At 45.0% G+C, this 20,100-nt stretch overlaps 1 protein-coding gene across 2 annotated transcripts in view; it reads right to left on the minus strand.

The window, feature by feature from the left end:
• LOC147444074 (outer envelope pore protein 16-3, chloroplastic/mitochondrial-like) overlaps positions 1-19,295 on the minus strand; it is a 51,397-nt gene extending 32,102 nt beyond the window's left edge. Inside the window, exons 1-2 of one of the 2 annotated variants that reach the window (XM_086526813.1) lie at positions 19,101-19,295; positions 18,593-18,981 (exon numbers count right to left, since the gene is read on the minus strand). In XM_086526813.1, coding sequence (XP_086382939.1) covers positions 18,593-18,914 — 322 coding nt within the window. In that variant the 5' untranslated portion in view covers positions 18,915-18,981; positions 19,101-19,295. Of the gene's footprint in view, positions 1-18,592; positions 18,982-19,089 lie in introns of both variants that reach the window. The other variant, XM_086526812.1, reaches the window with a different exon arrangement.
• Between the last annotated feature and the right edge of the window lie 805 nt (positions 19,296-20,100).

The following is a 20,100-nucleotide window of genomic DNA, read 5'->3' on the forward strand; positions in this document are numbered from 1 at the left end:
TGCCACGGGCAAGATAGTATCCACCTCAAAAAGGCAAGAGTCTACCAGTGGGAACCATATGACCGCTCATCACAAGATTCTGGAGAATCAGAGGGTTTCGACAAACTAAGGGAACCAAATGCAAGTTCATCAAAGGATTCCAGAGAAAGAGGAATCAGATCATAGTGCGTCTTAGGGTTCCAATGATTGACTTTGACGTGGCAATGGACAGGGAAAGCAAAAGATGCTACCCGCAGGTCCCAGGGCACAAGGAAAGAAAGGAAAAAGGGAATCAATTGGTAGATCACAACATTCCTGAGACCCGGGATAAGATTTTTAAAGCCGACCAATACACGAGGAACTTGGACACTGCTTTTGCCAAGGTCCGCGAGGCTTTAGAGAAGTCTAAAGAACGACATGAGAAGGCAACAGATCGACATCGTCGAGACTTGAAATTAAAGGAAGACAATTGGGTGCTCTTACGTTTTGAGAAGACACGCCTAGGAAAACGAAAGAGAAAGGAGCGGCTTTTTCCAAAGCTTGGCAAGAGGTATTATGGCCCTTTTCCAGATTAAAAAAAAGATAAATAATGTCTCCTTTCGATTCAAGCTGCCCGATACTTGGAAGATTCACGATGCATTCCATGTGAGTCTCGCCAAAGCCCTCGGAGCATCTCGAAATCCAAAAAAGGATTCAAATTTATCCACTGTCCACCTTCTTTGAATTCTTTTGCTTTCTTGCTTTTGTCTTTGAGGAAGTCATATTGGTTGGCTCTATAAAAGTGCTTCTTCTTTGCATAAAACATATGGTCGTCGGAGTTCGAACTGTCAGAGAATGACTCCTCTGTAGAACTATCAGAAACTAAGCGAAATCTGGGTTTCTTTGCCTTTTTCTTGCCCTTTCCAAAGCTTTGTTTTTTGCTTCGCTTTTTGCCTTTTCTGTCCTCCTCGCTCGAGTCAGAAGAGCTAGAAGAACTGTGAGAAGAAGAGGAAGAAGAAGAATTGGGTAGTCCTTCAAAGCGTACACGCTTCTTCTGCTTTCTTGCAAATGCAAAAGAAGATTGACGGCCCAAATAACCAGGCTAGTCAGTCCCCTTCTTGAGCTTTTTCACTTGCTTTTTGGATTGATTGTTCGCATCCAAAAACTGACTGATTTGAGTCTAAGCCACCTCTTGTAATTCTTGTTCTATAAACATCCTCGGAGAAAGAGGTTTCTTGATTGCAGATTTGATTGGTGGTTCTGTGACTTTCTGCCACTGAGTGTGCACTTCTGCGATGCATAGTTACCAAGAACGGGAAAACGGAACGGGAACGCGGAACAGGAACGCGGAACAAAATGCCATTCCCTGTTACGGGTACTCACGTTTGAAACACGGAACGGGGATTCGGAACGGGAACTTGGAATGGGAACGGGGAACTGAGACCTGAAAACGGCCATTCCCTGTTACTATGCTGCGATGGCTTGCTGAGACAAAACTTTTGCAAACTGAGGGTCCTTCGCAAATTTAATCATCTGCTTTGTGCACTCGTCAATCTACTGTCGACATTTCATCTCTTGAAGTTCGCACTGAGTAGGCCGAGAGGTGGCCCGTACTCTTCCTCTGCTAATTCGGTTGAATCTTCTTCGGGAACTCCTCCCACATCAGCAGATGCAGAAGAAGTCGACTGATTCTTGTTGGAATCCATAAGTGTCGCGAAAAAAGGATCGAATTTCCCGATAGAAGAGAAATCGGCCGCGCTTTGATACCACTGTAACAAACTTGGACACCCCAAGTCAAGATTCTACCACGACACAATAGAGATTCACTTCAAAACAGTTCACAAAAGACGACACGGCCCAGCGTAGTTCCATGCCAAGAGGTATTGGCCCCAAAGACCGGCGCCCCTTTCGGTATTTGTTTTTATATTAATCTATGCACAAAGTACAAGAGAGTCCGCGGGTACTCACTCGCAAATTTTGCGTCTAGATGCTCTGAGGAGTGAGTCCCAAAGGACTTATTTATTCTTACAAGGGATACCCAAAAGCAAAGCCCCAAAAGTTAAACTCAAAAGCAATTGTAACCAAAAGCTACCAAATTCAGCCGATGCAATTTTCGTACGGCCTGTCAACGGAAATCACGGAATTCCGTACGGTGCCACGTCAGCCTGTCGACGCGTTTTTTGGGGCCTGTACTGCTGCCACGTGTGCCGCAGGGTGTGTGTGAGTGTTTATGTCCGGGGGCCTGCCACGTTACCAGTTTGTGACACAAGATCTGATACAACGACATCAAGACCAAAACCATTATATACCTAGATGAATCCAAGATAAGCCCAGATTCATTATGCTCCCTAACACAACACACGGCCACACACATGAGTATACATCAACACAAAGTTCAACATATTGAGTTTCTGTCATGACTCCAAAGATCAAGGGCAGACTCGATCATAAAGAAGCCTAGCACTAAAAGAAGCATTAAATCGGAAAAATTACCACAAAAATGAGATAGTTGATAGGGCATACGCACCATAAAAGATAGAAAGAATTAGCACCAATATCAACTAGTCGTAACCGAGACAAAAACTTCACAATGTGAAGTCTACATGTCCGCTATACGACTAAAAAATATACCTAGATGAATCTAGGATAAGCCCAGCTTCACCATTGAAGGAAAGTGCAAGGTATAGACCCATGGTAGTCATCCACAAGACAATATAACCATCAACTCCATCATGCATCAGCTCCCTCATAACCAAAACCATTGTTGATCACTGACGAAGGCCATGCATCACTGCTCCAAAAAGGCCAAAAATGATAAGAGGCCAAATAAGGCATCCAACTTGGCTAGAGCTAAGATGATCGATCCTTGAGCAAGTCCGCATGATACGAAACAAGTCTACAGGGGCAACCCACTAGTTACAATGGAAGCATCTTGAGAGTGAGCCTATATCACGAAGTACCATAAGACGCCTAATTTTAGCTAACACGTTCTCCTGTTTGAGGCTAGAGATATGACACACAAACAACACTTCACTTTTTCATGTATGTCTACACTAACAATGCCAACAACATTTACCCACTACATACTTCAATGGATTCATGTCACGATTGTGACGTAAACTTCATCCATATGTTACCTTCTTGCACTTAATCCTCATGTACGTACAAAGATGGACCAGAATGTAGACCCTTGTGTGAGGCTCTAACTAAGGTGGATAATAATTAGTCGCATTCATAATTAGGGCATTAAGTAAAGGTGCTGATCTAATAACAACACAAGTACAAAATAAGTAGATTGATAAGATGCAATTTGTACAATGAGTTGTGTGCTTGTATAGCACTATGTGTGCTCTGATACCATGTGAGTGCACGTGTGCGGAAGCGTGTGAGAGAGAGAGAGAGAGAGAGAGGAACACAAACGCAAGGTATGGTGGAAGAGGGGGCGATCGGATCGCCCCCCATGACTACCATGAGCCAAAGACCCTGTCAATACATCAGATGATCTCTGTGTGATGAGATATGGAAGTGGGTACCCCCCTGGCCCCATAAATAGGTGACCAAGGGGAGGTAGGGCAAGGCCTGATAAAAATCCCCACAACCCAACAGAAAGATGATATATGGAAATATATGAGCGCACGCGGACAAAAGTGGGCGGCCGGCCCGGAGTGGGCGGCCGGACAATGATGCAGTCTAAATCCATATACAAAGGGTAGCCAACCCGGAGGCACACTCGCCGTACATGCATGCCCTAGACCTGTGAAGCAGCATAGTGGTGTAAATCCAGCACTATGACAGTGTAGTCTCAAGCCACATGTTGAGCCACGTCCTAATACATGGCATAGGAGGAGACACTCTTAGGTGAAAGAGAGCGGCATGTAGGTGGCACATAGGTAGTCATGCAAAGTGCACGGTTGCTTCCCACTAGTGTGTGTAAGTAGCATCATTAGGGGTAGTTCACATAGACATAGGATGAGAGTAGATTTAACCCTAACAATCGCCCCCTTAAACCTAATTTTATCCTAGGATCACCTAGGATACATCATGCCTAGTTCTCAATGGATTCAATAGGTCATAGTTCATACAAGGGTTCCTTAGGTAGACGCATGGGCTCACATTTGGATGGCATCATAACATGGTTCAAGTGGATGCATCATGCTATGGCTCACACTTCGATCCATCATGCAATGGCATGGAGGGGAGTGTAGTAGGTAGGGATTCCATTGCATAGTTACAGGGAATGGCCATTTTCAGGTCTCCGTTCTCCGTTCCCATTCCAACTTCCTGTTCCAAATCCTCGTTCCGTGTTTCAAACGTGAGTATCCGTAACACGGAAAAGCGTTTCATGTCCGTTGCCGTCTCGTTCCCCATTCCAAAATCCCTTTCCGAGTAACTAATTGTTCATCCTTAGCGTACTATGATCCCCGTTCCTCGCGTCGTAGTCCTCGTGTTGCTGATGTCCTTCTTTGATGAAGATGGTTATTGATTCACTGCATTGTTGTCACAAACTGCTGACGTGTCAAAGCCTAAAGAATGGAGCCAACTTACAGATGCCGGCCGAGGGGCCTAAACCCTAAGAAGAGCAAGTAACAGAAGAAGTCCTACCAACTTATGGGGACCCCATCCGATGGGGCCCCAAGTGACATAAAGATTAAAATAAAGCAGGACCTGCAAAAACTAATGACGTGGCAGATTTTCGAAAATTGCGTTGGCATGATGACGTGGCAAGTTGTACGGATTTCCGCGCTTTGCATTGGCTGATGATGTGGTAGGCTGTACGGATTTTCGTAAATTGAGCTAGCAGCTTTTCGGCATTTCTTTTAGACCAAAAGCTTTTGAGTTTTAAAAGCTTTTTACTATAACTGCTTTTCAGGCCAAGGGCCTTTAAATATGAGGTTAGGGCTCATTTTCTGGCATGCTGTGCAGAGTCTGGAGTACTGGCTTGTATTGTGTTGATGCAATATAAAGAAATACCGAAAGGGGCGCCAAGGTTTGGAGCCAATACTCTCTAGGGTGGAATTCTGCCACTCCGTGTCGCGTGTCGTCTCTCTTTCACGCAATATAAAGAAATACCGAAAGGGGCACCAAGGTTTGGGGCCAATACTCTCTGGGGTGGAATTCTGCCACTCCGTGTCGCGTGTCGTCTCTCTCTTTCAGTTCAGTTGTTATTAAAGTCTTAAAAGTCTACTCAGTCTGTTCTTTTCTGACGGCACGTGGTGCCCGTCTTGTGACAGTGGTATCAGAGCATCAGGCGTGTGCTTTTCTGAAAGCATACCGGTCTCACAAAAGAGTAGACAGAGCTTTATTTGAGGTATCTTCGCTCTCCAGCCCGGACTTATTAGGCACTCCACCCTTACTTCATCGCGCATAGGGCGTGCTCCCGTCTTCACCGCTCATGTATTACAGGGCATAAGCCATTAAGATCACTTGCAAGAGAACGATCCAAGATTTGTTTCGAGCTGCTGTTTTTCTCAGAGACAGTACCATGCAGATGTCTATAGTTACCAAGCCGCACACTTCCAAGGACTTGGCAAGCTTTCAAAAAAAAAAATGCATGAAGTTATATGGTTTCTGACATCTTCCTTCAAAGTGCAACTTCTGGCAAAGAGGGGTATCCTGAAATGTTTGCCATGGAAACCCTAGCAAATTATAACTTGAAATTTCTCGACATCTCTCAGTAGATGTCTCTTCATGAGCAGATAACCTCGGAGATCCAGTGCGATTGCTATGTTGGGACTACCATCGCCGCCAACGAAGACACTCTGTCCAAGAGCTGTGGACCATGCTGTGCTCGGCTACGACTTCATGAAAGGAACCTCTGTTACCATATACATGTGGTAGTGATGTGTGTGAACACACTAGGACCGCCGGGGCATTTTTTCCCTCTTTAGGAGGTTTTTTCCCCCGTGCATTGTATATACGCCCATCACTCTAGGGCTATCTATCTTTCCATTGCACACTGAGTAACACACTCTCCATTGTGTGCCTTGAGCTTCCTTCGTCTTCTCCAAGCTGTGTGTGTTTCTCTGCAACCCTAATTCCAACAATTGGTATCAGAGCAGGTCACGTCCTCCCGGGCTTAGTCGCTAGCTACTCCAGCACACGCCTCCTCTCTTTCTCCGATTTCAGTGAGCTTTGGTGAGCGTTCGCAGGTCGACAAAAATAAGCAGAGCTCGGTCTGCTCAGAATTTTGATTTGGGCTCATTTCGGCCTCCGTTTCCATTACAAGCAATACTGCACAGGCTATTTCGTCATTTTGTGCAGAATTTCTGTCAGTGCCGTTTTCTGCATAACAGGTGCCTTATAGTCTTCTACGGTTTGTGCTATATAGCACAGGTTGTTCCCGGTCCGTTTCTCCTTTTTTCGGACAGTTTTCACATCAGGTGCAGCATTTACCATGGCTGACAACAACAACACAGATGTGTTCAAGATGTTTGCTGCTGAGGACAGGTTGGGTGGGGACAACTACCCTATGTGGGCTTATATCATGCAACATGTTCTTGTGTCAAAGGGTGTCTGGAACATTGTGCAGGGCATTGATGTAAGTCCTGGTTCTGAGGATGTAGGCTATGTTGAGGATGTTGCAGGTCTTGCTGCAAGGATTGCAGCTATTAGAGTTGTTTTGCCTACGGCAGAACAAGCTCATTGGGATGTTAAGGATGCGCAGGCTCATGCATTGATTGCGTTGTCTGTGAAGCGCACCATTGTTCCTCACATCCGTTCAGCAAAATCAGCAAAACAAGCTTGGGATATTTTAGCAGGTCTTTATGCAAGCCGCAATGAGGCTAAAATTGCTTTGCTACGTAAAGAGCTGGAGTCGAAGATTATGCATGAGGAAGATGATATGGACACTTTCCTTGCTAGTGTCAAGGATATCAATGAGCAGCTTATTTCTGCAAGTGAAGTCATTTCAGATAGTTCCCTTGTGCAGATTGTTCTTGATGCCTTACCAGATTCCTACCAGACTTTTGCTAGTACTTGGAGACTTATGACCCAAGGAAATCCTGAAGTTGTCAAGTTTGATGCACTATGCACATTGTTGTTGCAAGAGTCACTTTCTAGAAAAAACAGGACTAGGCAGCGTGCAGTTGAACAGGCTTTTATTGCTTCTCAAAGAAAGGGTGGTAATAGTAATGCAGCCACTTCTTATGGTTCTGCTGCGAGTGGCAAAAATTCTGTTCATAATGCTTCTGCTGGCAGCACTTCGTCTGGCAATTCTGGTGATAAGGGCAAAAAGAAGATGCGTTGCCATTATTGTAAAGCCAATGATCACTTGATCAAGTCGTGTCCTAAGTTGAAGGCCAAAGAGGCTAAGAAGAAAGAGGGTGGTTCCACTGCAAATGCTGGTTCCACTACAAATGCAGCCATTGTTGAGTCTTCTGTGAAAGGAGATTGTAATACTGATGTTGATGTAGAATGGGCTTTTAGCGCAGAGTGCACTTACAATCCTGCTGTCCATGATGCATGCTTGTCAATTGCTGCAGATTCACATGTGTGGTATTTCGACAGTGGTGCTACAAAGCACATTACCTCACATCGTGAATTGTTTACCTCTCTTGAGTCTGTCCCTCATGGGAATTCAGTCACTTGTGCCAACAACGCCTCTTATCCAGTTCAAGGAGTTGGAAAGATTGTGTTCACTACTGCTAATGGCAGTTCCTTCACACTTGTTGATGCACTTTATGTACCTGGGATAAAGAAGAATCTCGTCTGTATCCGCACTTGCTAGACTTGGACTTGTAGTCAAATTTGTGGATGACAGATGTACAGTTCATGATCTCAGTTTTGATGATGAAATTGTTGCATCTGGTCTTTTGTGCCGTGGGTTGTATAAGCTCACTTTATATGACAGGTCTGGACAAAATTTTGCAAATGCTGTTACAGATTCAAGGGCTATTTCAGATGCAAAACTTTGGCATGCACGTTTTGGTCATCTGAATTTTGCCAGTTTGCTGCGTTTGCAGAAATCTGATATGGTTGCTTCTTTGCCGCCTCTTGCAGCACCTGTCAAACATATTTGTGAAGGCTGTATTTTGGGTAAGATGCAGCGTTCTAAATTTCCAAAGGATGGTTCAGTTCGGGCCACATGCAGGTTGCAGCTTGTGCATAGTGATGTTTGTGGACCCATGCAAACTCCGTCCTTGGGCAATTACCTATACTTCGTGACTTTCAATGATGATTACTCCAGGCATGCATGGGTATTTCCGCTTAAAGCGAAGTCCGAAGTTTTTATGTGCTTCAAACAATTTCAGGCTATGGCTGAAAATGTCTCGAAATGTACTATGGGCACCCTCCGTTCCGATCGAGGGGGGGAGTATATGTCTCATGAATTTAATGCATTTCTGGCTAGTCGTGGGATAAAACACCAATGTACAGTGCCTTATACACCTCAGCAAAATGGTGTTGCTGAAAGGAAAAACAGGTCACTGACGGAAATGGCACGATGTATGGTCAAAAGTCAAGCTTTACCGCATTCTTTTTGGCTTGAGGCTATCATGTGTGCCACTTATGTACTTAACAGGTGTCCTACGAAAGCTTTGCAGTCTATTACTCCATATGAAGCATGGCATGATAGAAAGCCTTCTATTGAGCACATGCGTGTTTTTGGCTGTTTGGCATATGCTTTGGTGCCACAAGTGTAGCGCAGAAAATTGGATGATAAGGCTGTCAAATGTATTTTTGTTGGTTATAGTGCTCAAAGCAAAGGTTACAGGTTGTATCATCCGCAAACAAAACGTATTTTGGTTTCACGGGATATAGTGTTTGTGGAAGATTCTGTTCAACCCTTGCTGTCATGTACCAGAGACAGTAATGTAAGCTCACAGGACATTTATGACACTTTGTTGCCTCTTTTCAGTGGTGGAAATACGAATGTAAGTTCCAATGAGGCAAATGAACAGCCTATGGGGGTTTCTGAAAATGTTTTAGATCAGCCTATTACTGATGCAGATGTACATGATGAACTTGATGAGGAAAGGGCTGAAAATGAGCAGGCTAGAGGTATGCCAAAATGGCTGGTGCACACTTTGCGTGACAGTAAATTGGATGCACCTTTGTCTAATCGTACTCGTTCAGGCTCTCGCCATGCATCTTATGCATCAGATTGTTATGCTTTGGCTGTGTCTGGCTTACATGATGTTGAGGAGCCTCTGACTTTTGATGAAGCACAAAATTCAGAAAATTGGATGGCTGCCATGCAATCAGAATATGATGCACTTATAGAAAATGACACATGGACTTTATGTGATTTGCCTCCTGGCAAAAAGGCCATAAGTACGAAGTGGGTTTACAAGTCGAAACGCAAGCCGGATGGTGAGATCGATCGCCATAAGGCTCGACTTGTTGCAAAGGGTTATGCACGGCAAAAAGGCATAGATTATGAAGAGACTTTTGCTCCCACTTGTCGTATGACTACTGTGCGTTTTCTATGTGCATTGGCAGCTCATTTTGGTTGGGATATACATCAATCAGACATTGTTACTGCTTTCTTGAATGGTGACATATTTGAGGAAGTTTATGTAACGCAGCCTCGCGGTTTTGTCATAAAAGGACAAGAGGACAAAGTGTGCAAATGTAACAAGGCTTTGTATGGGTTGAAGCAATCTCCTCGTGCTTGGTATGAGAAAGCTGACACTCATTTGGTCAAACGAGGCTTTCGTAACAATCCAACAGAAAGCACATTGTATGTAAAGCGTGAGGGTGATGTACTTCTCATTGTGGTTCTTTATGTTGATGATTTGTTGATCACTGGACCAAATGAGAGACATATTGCTGAATTTAAGGCTGATTTGAATGCTACTTTCAAGATGAAAGATTTGGGTTTGTTGCATCATTACTTGGGTATACAGTTTAAGCAGTGTGATGGTGGTATTGCCTTGTGTCAGAAAATTTACATAGAGACATTGCTATGTAAGTTTGGCCTTGAGGATTGCAAACCTATTGATACTCCCATGGAAACAGGTTTGAAGTTGAGTCTACATGATGCTGGCAATCCTGCTAATGTCACTCTTTATCAAACTGTTGTTGGCTACCTCATTTATGTATGCAACACGAGGGCGGATATTCAGTTTGCAGTCTCACAGGTCAGTAGATTTATGCATAGCCCACGATCTAAGCATTGGCAGGCTGTCAAGAGGATTTTCCGCTACCTTAGTGGCACTTTACATCTTGGCTTGCTTTATCCCAAGGGGGGATCATTGTCGCCAGACTTACATGCTTTTTCGGACTCAGATTGGGCTGGTTGTTTTGACACGAGAGTGTCCACAAGTGGTTTTTGTTTCATGCTTGGCAGTTCATGTATATCATGGTTGAGCAAGACGTAACCTACTGTGGCCACTTCAAGGTGTGAGGCTGAGTACAGGGCAGTATTCATAGCTACGGTTGAGTGTGTATGGCTCAGACGCCTTATGGTTGATTTGGGTGTTGGACAGGACACTGCCAACACTATCTACACTGACAGTCAGAGCACATTGGCAGTTGCGAGGAACCCAGTTTTTCATGCTCGCACAAAGCACATTGAGGTGCATTACCACTATGTCAGGGAGAGGCTCTCAGCAGGAGAGATCAGCTTGGCTTATGTGCCAACACAGGACAACAGAAAGCACATTGTATGTAAAGCGTGAGGGTGATGTACTTCTCATTGTGGTTCTTTATGTTGATGATTTGCTGATCACTGGACCAAATGAGAGACATATTGCTGAATTTAAGGCTGATTTGAATGCTACTTTCAAGATGAAAGATTTGGGGCTCTTGCATCATTATTTGGGTATACAGTTTAAGCAGTGTGATGGTGGTATTGCCTTGTGTCAGAAAAGTTACATAGAGACATTGCTATGTAAGTTCGGACTTGAGGATTGCAAACCTATTGCCACTCCCATGGAAACAGGTTTGAAGTTGAGTCTACATGATGCTGGCGATCCTGCTAATGTCACTCTTTACCAAACTGCTGTTGGTTGCCTCATTTATGTATGCAACACGAGGCCGGATATTTAGTTTGCAGTCTCACAGGTCAACAGATTTATGCATAGCCCAGGGTCTAAGCATTGGCAGGCTGTCAAGAGGATTTTCCGCTACCTTAGTGGCACTTCACATCTTGGCTTGCTTTATCCCAAGGGGGGATCATTGCCGCCAGACTTACATGCTTTTTCGGACTCAGATTGGGCTGGTTGTTTTGACACGAGAGTGTCCACAAGTGGTTTTTGTTTCATGCTTGGCAGTTCATGTATATCACGGTTGAGCAAGACGTAACCTACTGTGGCCACTTCAAGTTGTGAGGCTGAGTACAGGGCAATCTTCACAACTACGGTTGAGTGTGTATGGCTCAGACGCCTTATGGCTGATTTTGGTGTTGGACAGGACACTGCCAACACTATCTACACTGACAGTCAGAGCGCATTGGCAGTTGCGAGGAACCCAGTTTTTCATGCTCGCACAAAGCACATTGAGGTGCATTACCACTATGTCAGGGAGAGGCTCTCAGCAGGAGAGATCAGCTTGGCTTATGTGCCAACACAGGACAACCTTGCAGATCTTTTCACAAAGGCATTGTCTCATGAGAAGCTTGAAGCTTTCCGCAAAGCTTTGGGCTTACTCCCCTTTGTGGACTGATCCTGTCCTCAGGGCATGGCACTTCCCTTTACTCATGTGCCAGCTCTCGTTCACCGCATCACTCCAAGGGGGATTTGTTACCATATACATGTGGTAGTGATGTGTGTGAACACACTAGGACCGCCGGGGCATTTTTTCCCTCTTTAGGAGGTTTTTTCCCCCATCCATTGTATATACGCCCATCACTCTAGGGCTATCTATCTTTCCATTGCACACTAAGTAACACACTCTCCATTGTGTGCCTTGAGCTTCCTTCGTCTTCTCCAAGCTGTGTGTGTTTCTCTGCAACCCTAATTCCAACAACCTCACCCTAAGTTTTGGTGCAGGTTTCAGGATGGAAAGTCAGCCGACTTTTCCAGCTCGGTTGATGTCGATATTGCTTTTTAAATTTGAATTTTGTCTGAGAATCTGTTTGAGAACTTGTTTGGTGATCCTATTTGGAATTTGTTTGAAATGGATGGTATCTGTTTTGAACCTGTCTTGGTGCCGATTTGAATTGTTTGACTTTGGTTTTAATACTGGTTTCAATGATTGGTGATTTTACTCCCGGGTGGAGTAGTGAGAAATTATGTTTGAGAATGCTTGTTCATACTCATGGCCCAGACCCTTGTGGTTATTTGCGGGGGGAGTATTGAATGATTGAAAAGTGCTAATTTTTTTTCACTCAGGGCCTGGACCCTTGTGGTTATTTACGGGGGGAGTATTGTTGTTGTGACTCCCGGCCCAGACCTGGATGGTTATGCGGGAAGAGTATTAAGAAGTCTGAGCAGTGGTTACTCTCAGCACCTCCAACGACGCAGGCTGCGGTCTAGGGGACGTTTGGTTGTAAAAGGCCTCTGTATCTCCCGGCCCGGACCTTTTTAGGTTATGCGGGAGGAGTGATGAGGGAGTCGTTGAATATCTCCCAGCCCATACCTTATTAGGTTATGCGGAAGGAGTGTTCATTGGTAACTTTATGTTTCTATGTCTTGTAACATGCATATGTGAGCATTTGTGTTGCATTGTGATGTGCCAACTACTGAATATTCCTGATTGGATGAGATTGCCTGGGTATGTAATTTTAGTGCATCAAGACACTCGCGGAAGATCAGCACGGTCTGGGTGTGATGGCTAATTTTACTACGCCGGAATATAAACAGTTCCGATCTGGAAGAAAGGAGAAGCTAACTCCTTGATCAAAACAGCCGAAAGGAGAAGCCAACTCCTTGATCAAAAGAGCCGAAGGGAGAAGCTAACTCCTTAACAAAAAGAGCAAACTGATTGTCCCTCGGAATGACCCTCGGAAATTTTTGAGCTAACTTGAGTTGTTTTGCAGATATGCTGTAATCGCGGATGATTACTCTCTTTCAAGAAGGGGAGATGTCACAAACTGCTGACGTGTCAAAGCCTAAAGAATGGAGCCAACTTATAGATGCCGGCCGAGGGGCCTAAACCCTAAAAAGAGCAAGTAACAGAAGAAGTCCTACCAACTTATGAAGACCCCGTCAGATGGGGCCCCAAGTGACATAAAGATTAAAATAAAGTAGGACCCGCAAAAACTGATGATGTGGCAGATTTTCAAAAATTGCGCTGGCATGATGACGTGGCAGGCTGTACGGATTTCCGTAAAATGTGCTAGCAGCTTTTTGGCATTGCTTTTGGGCCAGAAGCTTTTGAGTTTTAAAGGCTTTTTACTATAACTGCTTTTCAGGCCAAGGGCCTTTAAATATGAGGCTAGGGCTCATTCTCTGGCATGCTTCCTGGAGAAGGTGCAGAGTCTGGAGTACCGGCTTGTACTGTGTTGATGCAAATAAAGAAATACCGAAAGGGGCGCCAAGGTTTGGGGCCAATACTCTCTGGGGTGGAATTCTGCCACTCCGTGTCGCCTGTCGTCTCTCTCTTTCAGTTCACTTGTTATTGAAGTGTTAAAAGTCTGTTCAGCCTGTTTTTTTCTATTAGCACGTGGTCTTTGGTAACTCCATCTTTGATTTCCTCTGATGTGGTTGCCGATCTTCTTCACAAAAGGATTTGCCATACAATAGCGTGAAAATAAAAAACCCTTGGAGTCTTAAGAGAAGACTTTGAAGTGTGAAACAAAAGACCAAAGCCTATGTGAAGTTGCACCCAAAAGATTGAAGGCCGCAGCTTGGGAAAGCCTACATAGTCAAGCCTCTTATTGAGGGCCATGGGGACGGGGGCTATGAGTAAGCAAAAAATTATTGTAGAAGCCCACGAACCAATATGTGATGAGGCTTGTTGAACTTGTCGTGTGGAAACATGGCACGAGGCAATGGACGACATCGGACAGGGCCATGTCTGTTGATGGTGACGCGTGCGAGACAGCAACGATAGCTAGGCGATTGGAAGCACATCAAGGGGTTGAGACCCAAGAGCTCGTCTTGGTGGGACAATATAGAGCACTCGAGCGGTAGTTTGGTGCATCACTTGGCAACGCAAATGCAAGCGAGAGCAGAGAATCGGTAGCTCAAATGCTTAGGAGCGGCAAGGAGGCAAGCTGATGGTGATGCCGCCAAGAAAGAGTATGGGCAATGCTTATTGGCAATAGAAAATACGCAAGAATACAAAAGGTTTCGTCGATAAAATGCTTGATGATGGCGAGCTGATGTGGCCGCCAAAGAGAGTATATGTGAGAGTGCGCGTGTGCGGAAGCGTGAGAGAGAGAGAGAGAGAGAGAGAGAGAGAGAGAGAGAGAGTAGACACAACAAACGCTGGTGTAGGAAAGAGGGGGCGATAAGCCCCCCATGACTACCAGAGCATTTGTTGTGTCTACTCTCTCTCTCTCTCTCTCTCTCTCTCTCTCTCTCTCTCTCTCTCTCTCTCTCTCTCTCTCTCTCTCTCTCTCTCTCTCGGGGGTGTGTGTGGGTGTGGGTGTGTGTGCTAATAAAACGAGGAAAATGGTATAACCTTTCTATCACCCAAGTGCGGTAGATTGGTTATGCCATTTCCCTCTTGAATAACAGGTCTTGAGTTCAACTCCTCGTCGGCTAGATTTTTAAGATCGCTTGGGATAGTTTTCTACGACATTAAAACTCTCTTCTTCTTCTTCTTCTTCTTCCGCACACGCGCACACATGGTATCAGAGCTCAACTCTTCATGGTCTGGGTGCATCACCTTCCCGCATGAGGTTCTTCTCCCAACAGCCGAATCAGCCAGCAATTGTGCAATAGCCAAGCAAGCGAAGGAACGTGGAGCTTTTTTGTCACGGAGAAACCCTTCTCAACCTACGTTTTTTGCTCTTCCACAAGGCGATCACTTCCATACAGCCAACGTTGCCTCTACAGGTTTTTTCGTCGCGGATAACCCCCTCCATCCATCTGCGTTTTCAAGAGAGCTGCGTTTTCTGGAAAGCAAGACACCTATGTTTTTTGGCTAGTAGGCTCTTGCGTTTTCAAGAGAAAGGGGGAGCGCTGGGCTTTTCATCGCCATATCTTGCTAGTCATGATTCAGACTACCCGGCTCGGCATCCGCTACCTTGGCCAGCCAATAATCCTCTTCATATCCCTCAACTTTCAGACATATACCACAGCTGTTTTCTCTGTTTCAGCCCACTTGGGGTTGCTACCTTGATTCACCACCCTCCCCAAACCCTTACACCGCTCCGGCCCATGCCGGGAGCATACGAGCACGTTGAAAATAGCTGGACAACAACGTTTTCATCACCACGCAGTTGCGTTTTTGGGTGGATAGCAGCCTCTTGGCTAGTGTTTTTCACAAAGGATGAAGCTACCTCCTACCAGGACACCATCCGGTGGTGGTCCGTGCAGCGTAAAAACAGGGGACGGGGGGACGCGGCCCTTTTGTGCGGGGACGGGACAGGGGACGCCGGGACGCAGACGGGGACCCGTTTTTGGGACGCGGGGACGTCCCTCACAGGGGACGGGGCAAGGGACGGGTCCCGGGACGCGGGTCCCCGATGACCAACTCAGATGGGACGCGGGCAGGGGACGGGGCTGCAGCCATTCAAATTTCAAAAAAGTTTTTTAAGTGCCCACTTTTTGAGGGGGGGGGTTTCAAATTCAAAAGCACCCTTTTGGGGGGAAACTCAAATTTCAAAATCCCACTTTAGGGAGGCCTTTCCAATTTCAAAATCCCACTTTAGGGAGGCCTTTCCAATTTCAAATTCAAACTTCAAACCCCCATTTTGGGGGGAGCTCTTTCTACTTAAGAGCACCCACTTCCAAGCCTCAAGGCTCATAGCCTCATAGTATCTACTATCATACCCAAGCCTCAAGGCTCAAGGCCACTTCCTTGAAGACTTGAAGTTCCCATTGAAGTTCCTCTCTCTCTCTCTCTCTCTCTCTCTCTCTCTCTCTCTCTCTCCCATCAAGCTTTCTCCTACTCCTCTTTCCTTCTCTTCAACCCTTCTCTAATATCTATCATCAATGGCATCTCAAGATGAATCCCAAGCTTCTCTAAGCCCTCCTCTGTATGCTAAACTGTACTTATCCACTCTTCACTTGTATATCATTATGTTTTGCCCCTTGGCGAGGATGATTGATGCTTGATCACCACACCAATGGCGTACTGTGTCGCGCACGCCGCACGCCCTTTGTTATATTTTGGTGTTATGTAATATGAATGCAAAAACCACTTTTTCTTTGCAATCTTGTGCTCTAAGTGTTCACTATTGTCTCAGTATTAAATTTGCAAAGAATTAGTGTTTTTTTAAGTGCGTCCCCTGTCACGTCCCCCGTTCCCTGTTTTGCCATGTCCCCGTCCCCGGGACCCGCCACGTCCCCATGTGACTATGCCGTGCAGTCTCTCGATGTCTGTTGCAGTACACGATATCTTTGACACCGGCTTGATCATCTACACGCGTACAATCCTTGGGAGATCCATTCATTCCAGCCATCATTCGGCGGTTGCACACTGCAGAGGGGTGGTGATCGCCCCCTCTTCCCTACACACCAGCGTTGGTCTCTCTCACGCTTCCACACACGTGCACTCTCACAATATAGGCCTAGGCCGTCCTGATGTGAGTTTTGAAGCTTCGAAGCTTGAAGGCAAGTTAATTGGCGACAGCAAGAGATGCCACGAGTTAATCTGCCGTGAGTAAGTTGATAGCGCTGGTGAGCTTGTGGGTTGCAAGTTCTTTGGAGATGCAAGAACACAAGTAGTTGTGACGAGCTGAAGATTGGATTATGAGCAAATTGGAGCCAAGCAGATACGCATTGGGCAAGAGGGGAGAGAGAGAGAGAGAGAGACGATTTGAAGCTTTGCAAAGATGATAACGAACAAGAAAAACAAAGAAAAAATGCTTATAAGGACAAACGATCTTTAGTCTTATTTAAAAGCTCACGGTTTTGTGTCAAGCATATGAGGCATGGCTTTTACACTTAACATGCATGCAGAAGGACATCTAACTTATTTCTATAATAGACAAGTCAAATGAAAGATATTTACAATGAATGGTAATGCTAATAATAATTATAATGAGCCTCACAATAACGCTCTATACGACTTGTAAGGCTCTAATTAAGGTGGATAATGATTAGTCGCATTCATAATTAGGGCATTAAGTTAAGGTCTAATAACTGACGTGGGCAACACAAGCACAAAATAACACAAATTAAGTAGATTGATAAGATGCAATTTGGACAATGAGTTGTGTGCTTATATAGCACTATGACAGTGTAGTCTCAAGCCACGTGTTGAGCCACATGTCCTAATACATGGCATAGGAGGTGGCACTCTTAGGTGAGAGGTAGAGGCATGTAGGTAGTCATGCAAAGTGTAGGGTTGCTTCCCACTAGAGTGTGTGAGAGTAGCATCATTAGGGGTAGTTCGCATAAGTATAGCATAGAAGTAGGTTTAACCCTAACACCCTGTCCTCGAAAGGGTGCGTCTCTTTGCCCTAACGGCTACAATGCCTCTTCATCGAATGCTTGCACCCTTACATAGAATGGTCACGTTTTTACGACGACTGGTCACAGATATTGGTCAAAAAATGTAGCTCTTAGTCTAAAGTCATGTCTCTTTGTCAACAAGCATGCCCCTTCGTATGTGTCTTTTCATCTCCTATCTAACAGAGGCTATGTATGCAATTCATTCAATCAACCAAACCAATTCAACGAGTGTTCTCGTCTCTTGAGTCTCAATTTAATCTTTAATAGAAAGTTCTAGTCTTAATTCTAGGATTAGCACTACTAATCCTCACACTCCATCTGAAACCCCCTGAACGACTATCATGGTTTTTCTTTCTATTTATTCAGCACCAAGTGTTCAGAGAGGGTGTTACAATCCTCTCTTGCAACTTCATGCTAGGGCACACTACCAAGTTCTATGACCCTTATGCTTATCAGTTCTGAGCAATTTATATTATTTGATTACTCTTTCCCCGCTAGTTTTTACCACATACTTGGCATCTTGCTAGAGTGTCATGGATTCTTGTGTCTAGATAATTGTTCTTTATTTAGTCACCTCTTTGCATGTGGCTACATGTAACGAAAAGGCTTCCTCCATCAATACACATGAAAAGGCATCTTGCTAGAGTGTCATGGATTCTTGTGTCTAGACAATTGTTGTTTATTTAGTCACCTCTTTGCGTGTGGCTACATGTGGCGAAAAGGCTTCCTTAATACACATGAATCACCACCTTCATGCAAAATACAAGGGCCCAATTCCATGTCTTACTAGCAATTGGCAATGGTTGTAGAGGTGGAGCAAGTTTATGCAAATTAATCCATTGACCACACTGGCAATTAACAAATATTCCCTATAAGGAAGAAATCAATGTACTCCCCCTTATACAGCTAAAATAATCCCAAACCTTGACCATAAGAATGCTAGAAAGAAAATCACTTCTCCTGTCAAAATCATTTAAGTTTTTCAAAGCAAAATATGAAGGTCATCGACAAAGTTAGACCCAATAGCATGTCTCAACCACTACTTCGCAAGTCCCAATTGAAATACTCTCAACCCTACGACTATCAAAACAAGAAAAATCAATCTCACCCATGCACGCATAATGTTTAAGGTGAAACTTTTGTAAATGCCGCCTGCTGGAAAATGTGGAAAGAAAGTAACATACCTCGTATACCCATGACAGAGCCAGCAGCAAGACCACCGATGACACTATTCCACATGTCCTTCTTGCCACGGATTTTTTCAGCAGAAGCATCCGTTAAAGCAAACACACCAGCAACAGCAGCATATGTGAGACCATAATCACCCATAACGCGCAGGGTCTTCATTAGGCCAGGAAGGGCAACATTTCTTTCAACTGCAGGAATATCCCGCCAAGCTGCAACCACAGAACCCCACACACTACCTGCAACTAGCCCAGATACAACGGCTGTACCTGTTCTGAAGAAGATGGAGTCATATTCATCCCTTCTGTCTCCTGGATCCATCTATGTCCCCCTCCTGTACAGCCAAGATTTGCTTCCAGCTTGAAAGGACAAATGGGGGCGATGCAGCCTATAACACAAAAAAACACGCGCACATACCCTCGATCAAACATTGCTACTGCATTCAGCGTTTGAAATGGATATGGTGCATTACAAACATGCTATTGCGGAGAAATACCTGGAACGCACCTCTGCTTCGTTCGTCCCTACTGTGAACGAGGAGCAATGTTGTCTATTGGCCCTCGTCACTATATGGGGCTAATCGGGGGTTTTGATCTCCTCTGTCCGATCGCCATGGTAAACTACCCCGTCCGATCGCCATGGTGAACTCGAGTTTAGCCCACCTGAAGTTCACCCTTGGTTCATCGACCTTGGGGATGCAGATCCAACCCGAGGCCTCCTGCTTGCCACATAAAAACCCTATCGCCACGCTAGCGCTCATCGGTGGTCATGTCAGCATGCCAAACGTACAATATCATACTTCACGCTCTTCACTCCAAGTTTAGCCCACCCCTAGTTCACCCTAGTTCACTCCTAATTCATCGTGGCGATTAAATGATGGAGATCAAAGCTACCCCACGTCCCCAAATTTGGACCCTAGATCTCCTTTGGGCCTCGACCCCGTGCCATATAGTGACAAGGGTGGCCCTGAAAAAGAGAGAGTGAGAGAGAGAGAGAGAGATTAAACTATTTGTGGTATAATGTGTGTTACTATTATCAAAGCTTATAAAGTTGAGACAGAACCCCTAAGAAGACCTAAAAAGTAGTGCACTTGCTAAACCCACATTTGATGATTGAAGGAGGTTCCCTTTCCTTCTCCTCAATTTGACACTAAGAGACTTCTTCATGCCATACCCACTTGCCTACTTAAAGAATGAAAATTCAATACGCGTAGCTTAAATTCCTTCATCTTTTGAAATCCACCAATGGATATTAGAAGTCTATTAGAAGTCTCTCTCTCTCTCTATATATATATATATACATATATACACACACACACAGAGAGAGAGAGAGAGACGGGGTGTGTGTGTGTGGGGGGGGGGGGGGGGGGGGGGGGGGGGGGCTCTTATGCTTAAGCAAGCCGCTCAATAGACATCTCATCAAAGGAAGATGGTGCCATAGAAATGCAACTAAATCTTGATACAATAAGCAAACATCAAGCAAGAGAAGATGGTGTTGGGTGTGCGCT

The sequence above is a fragment of the Adiantum capillus-veneris genome, chromosome 13 (genome assembly GCF_014529385.1).
Source record: "Adiantum capillus-veneris isolate H3 chromosome 13, ASM1452938v2, whole genome shotgun sequence".
Classification (NCBI taxonomy): Eukaryota; Viridiplantae; Streptophyta; class Polypodiopsida; order Polypodiales; family Pteridaceae; genus Adiantum; species Adiantum capillus-veneris.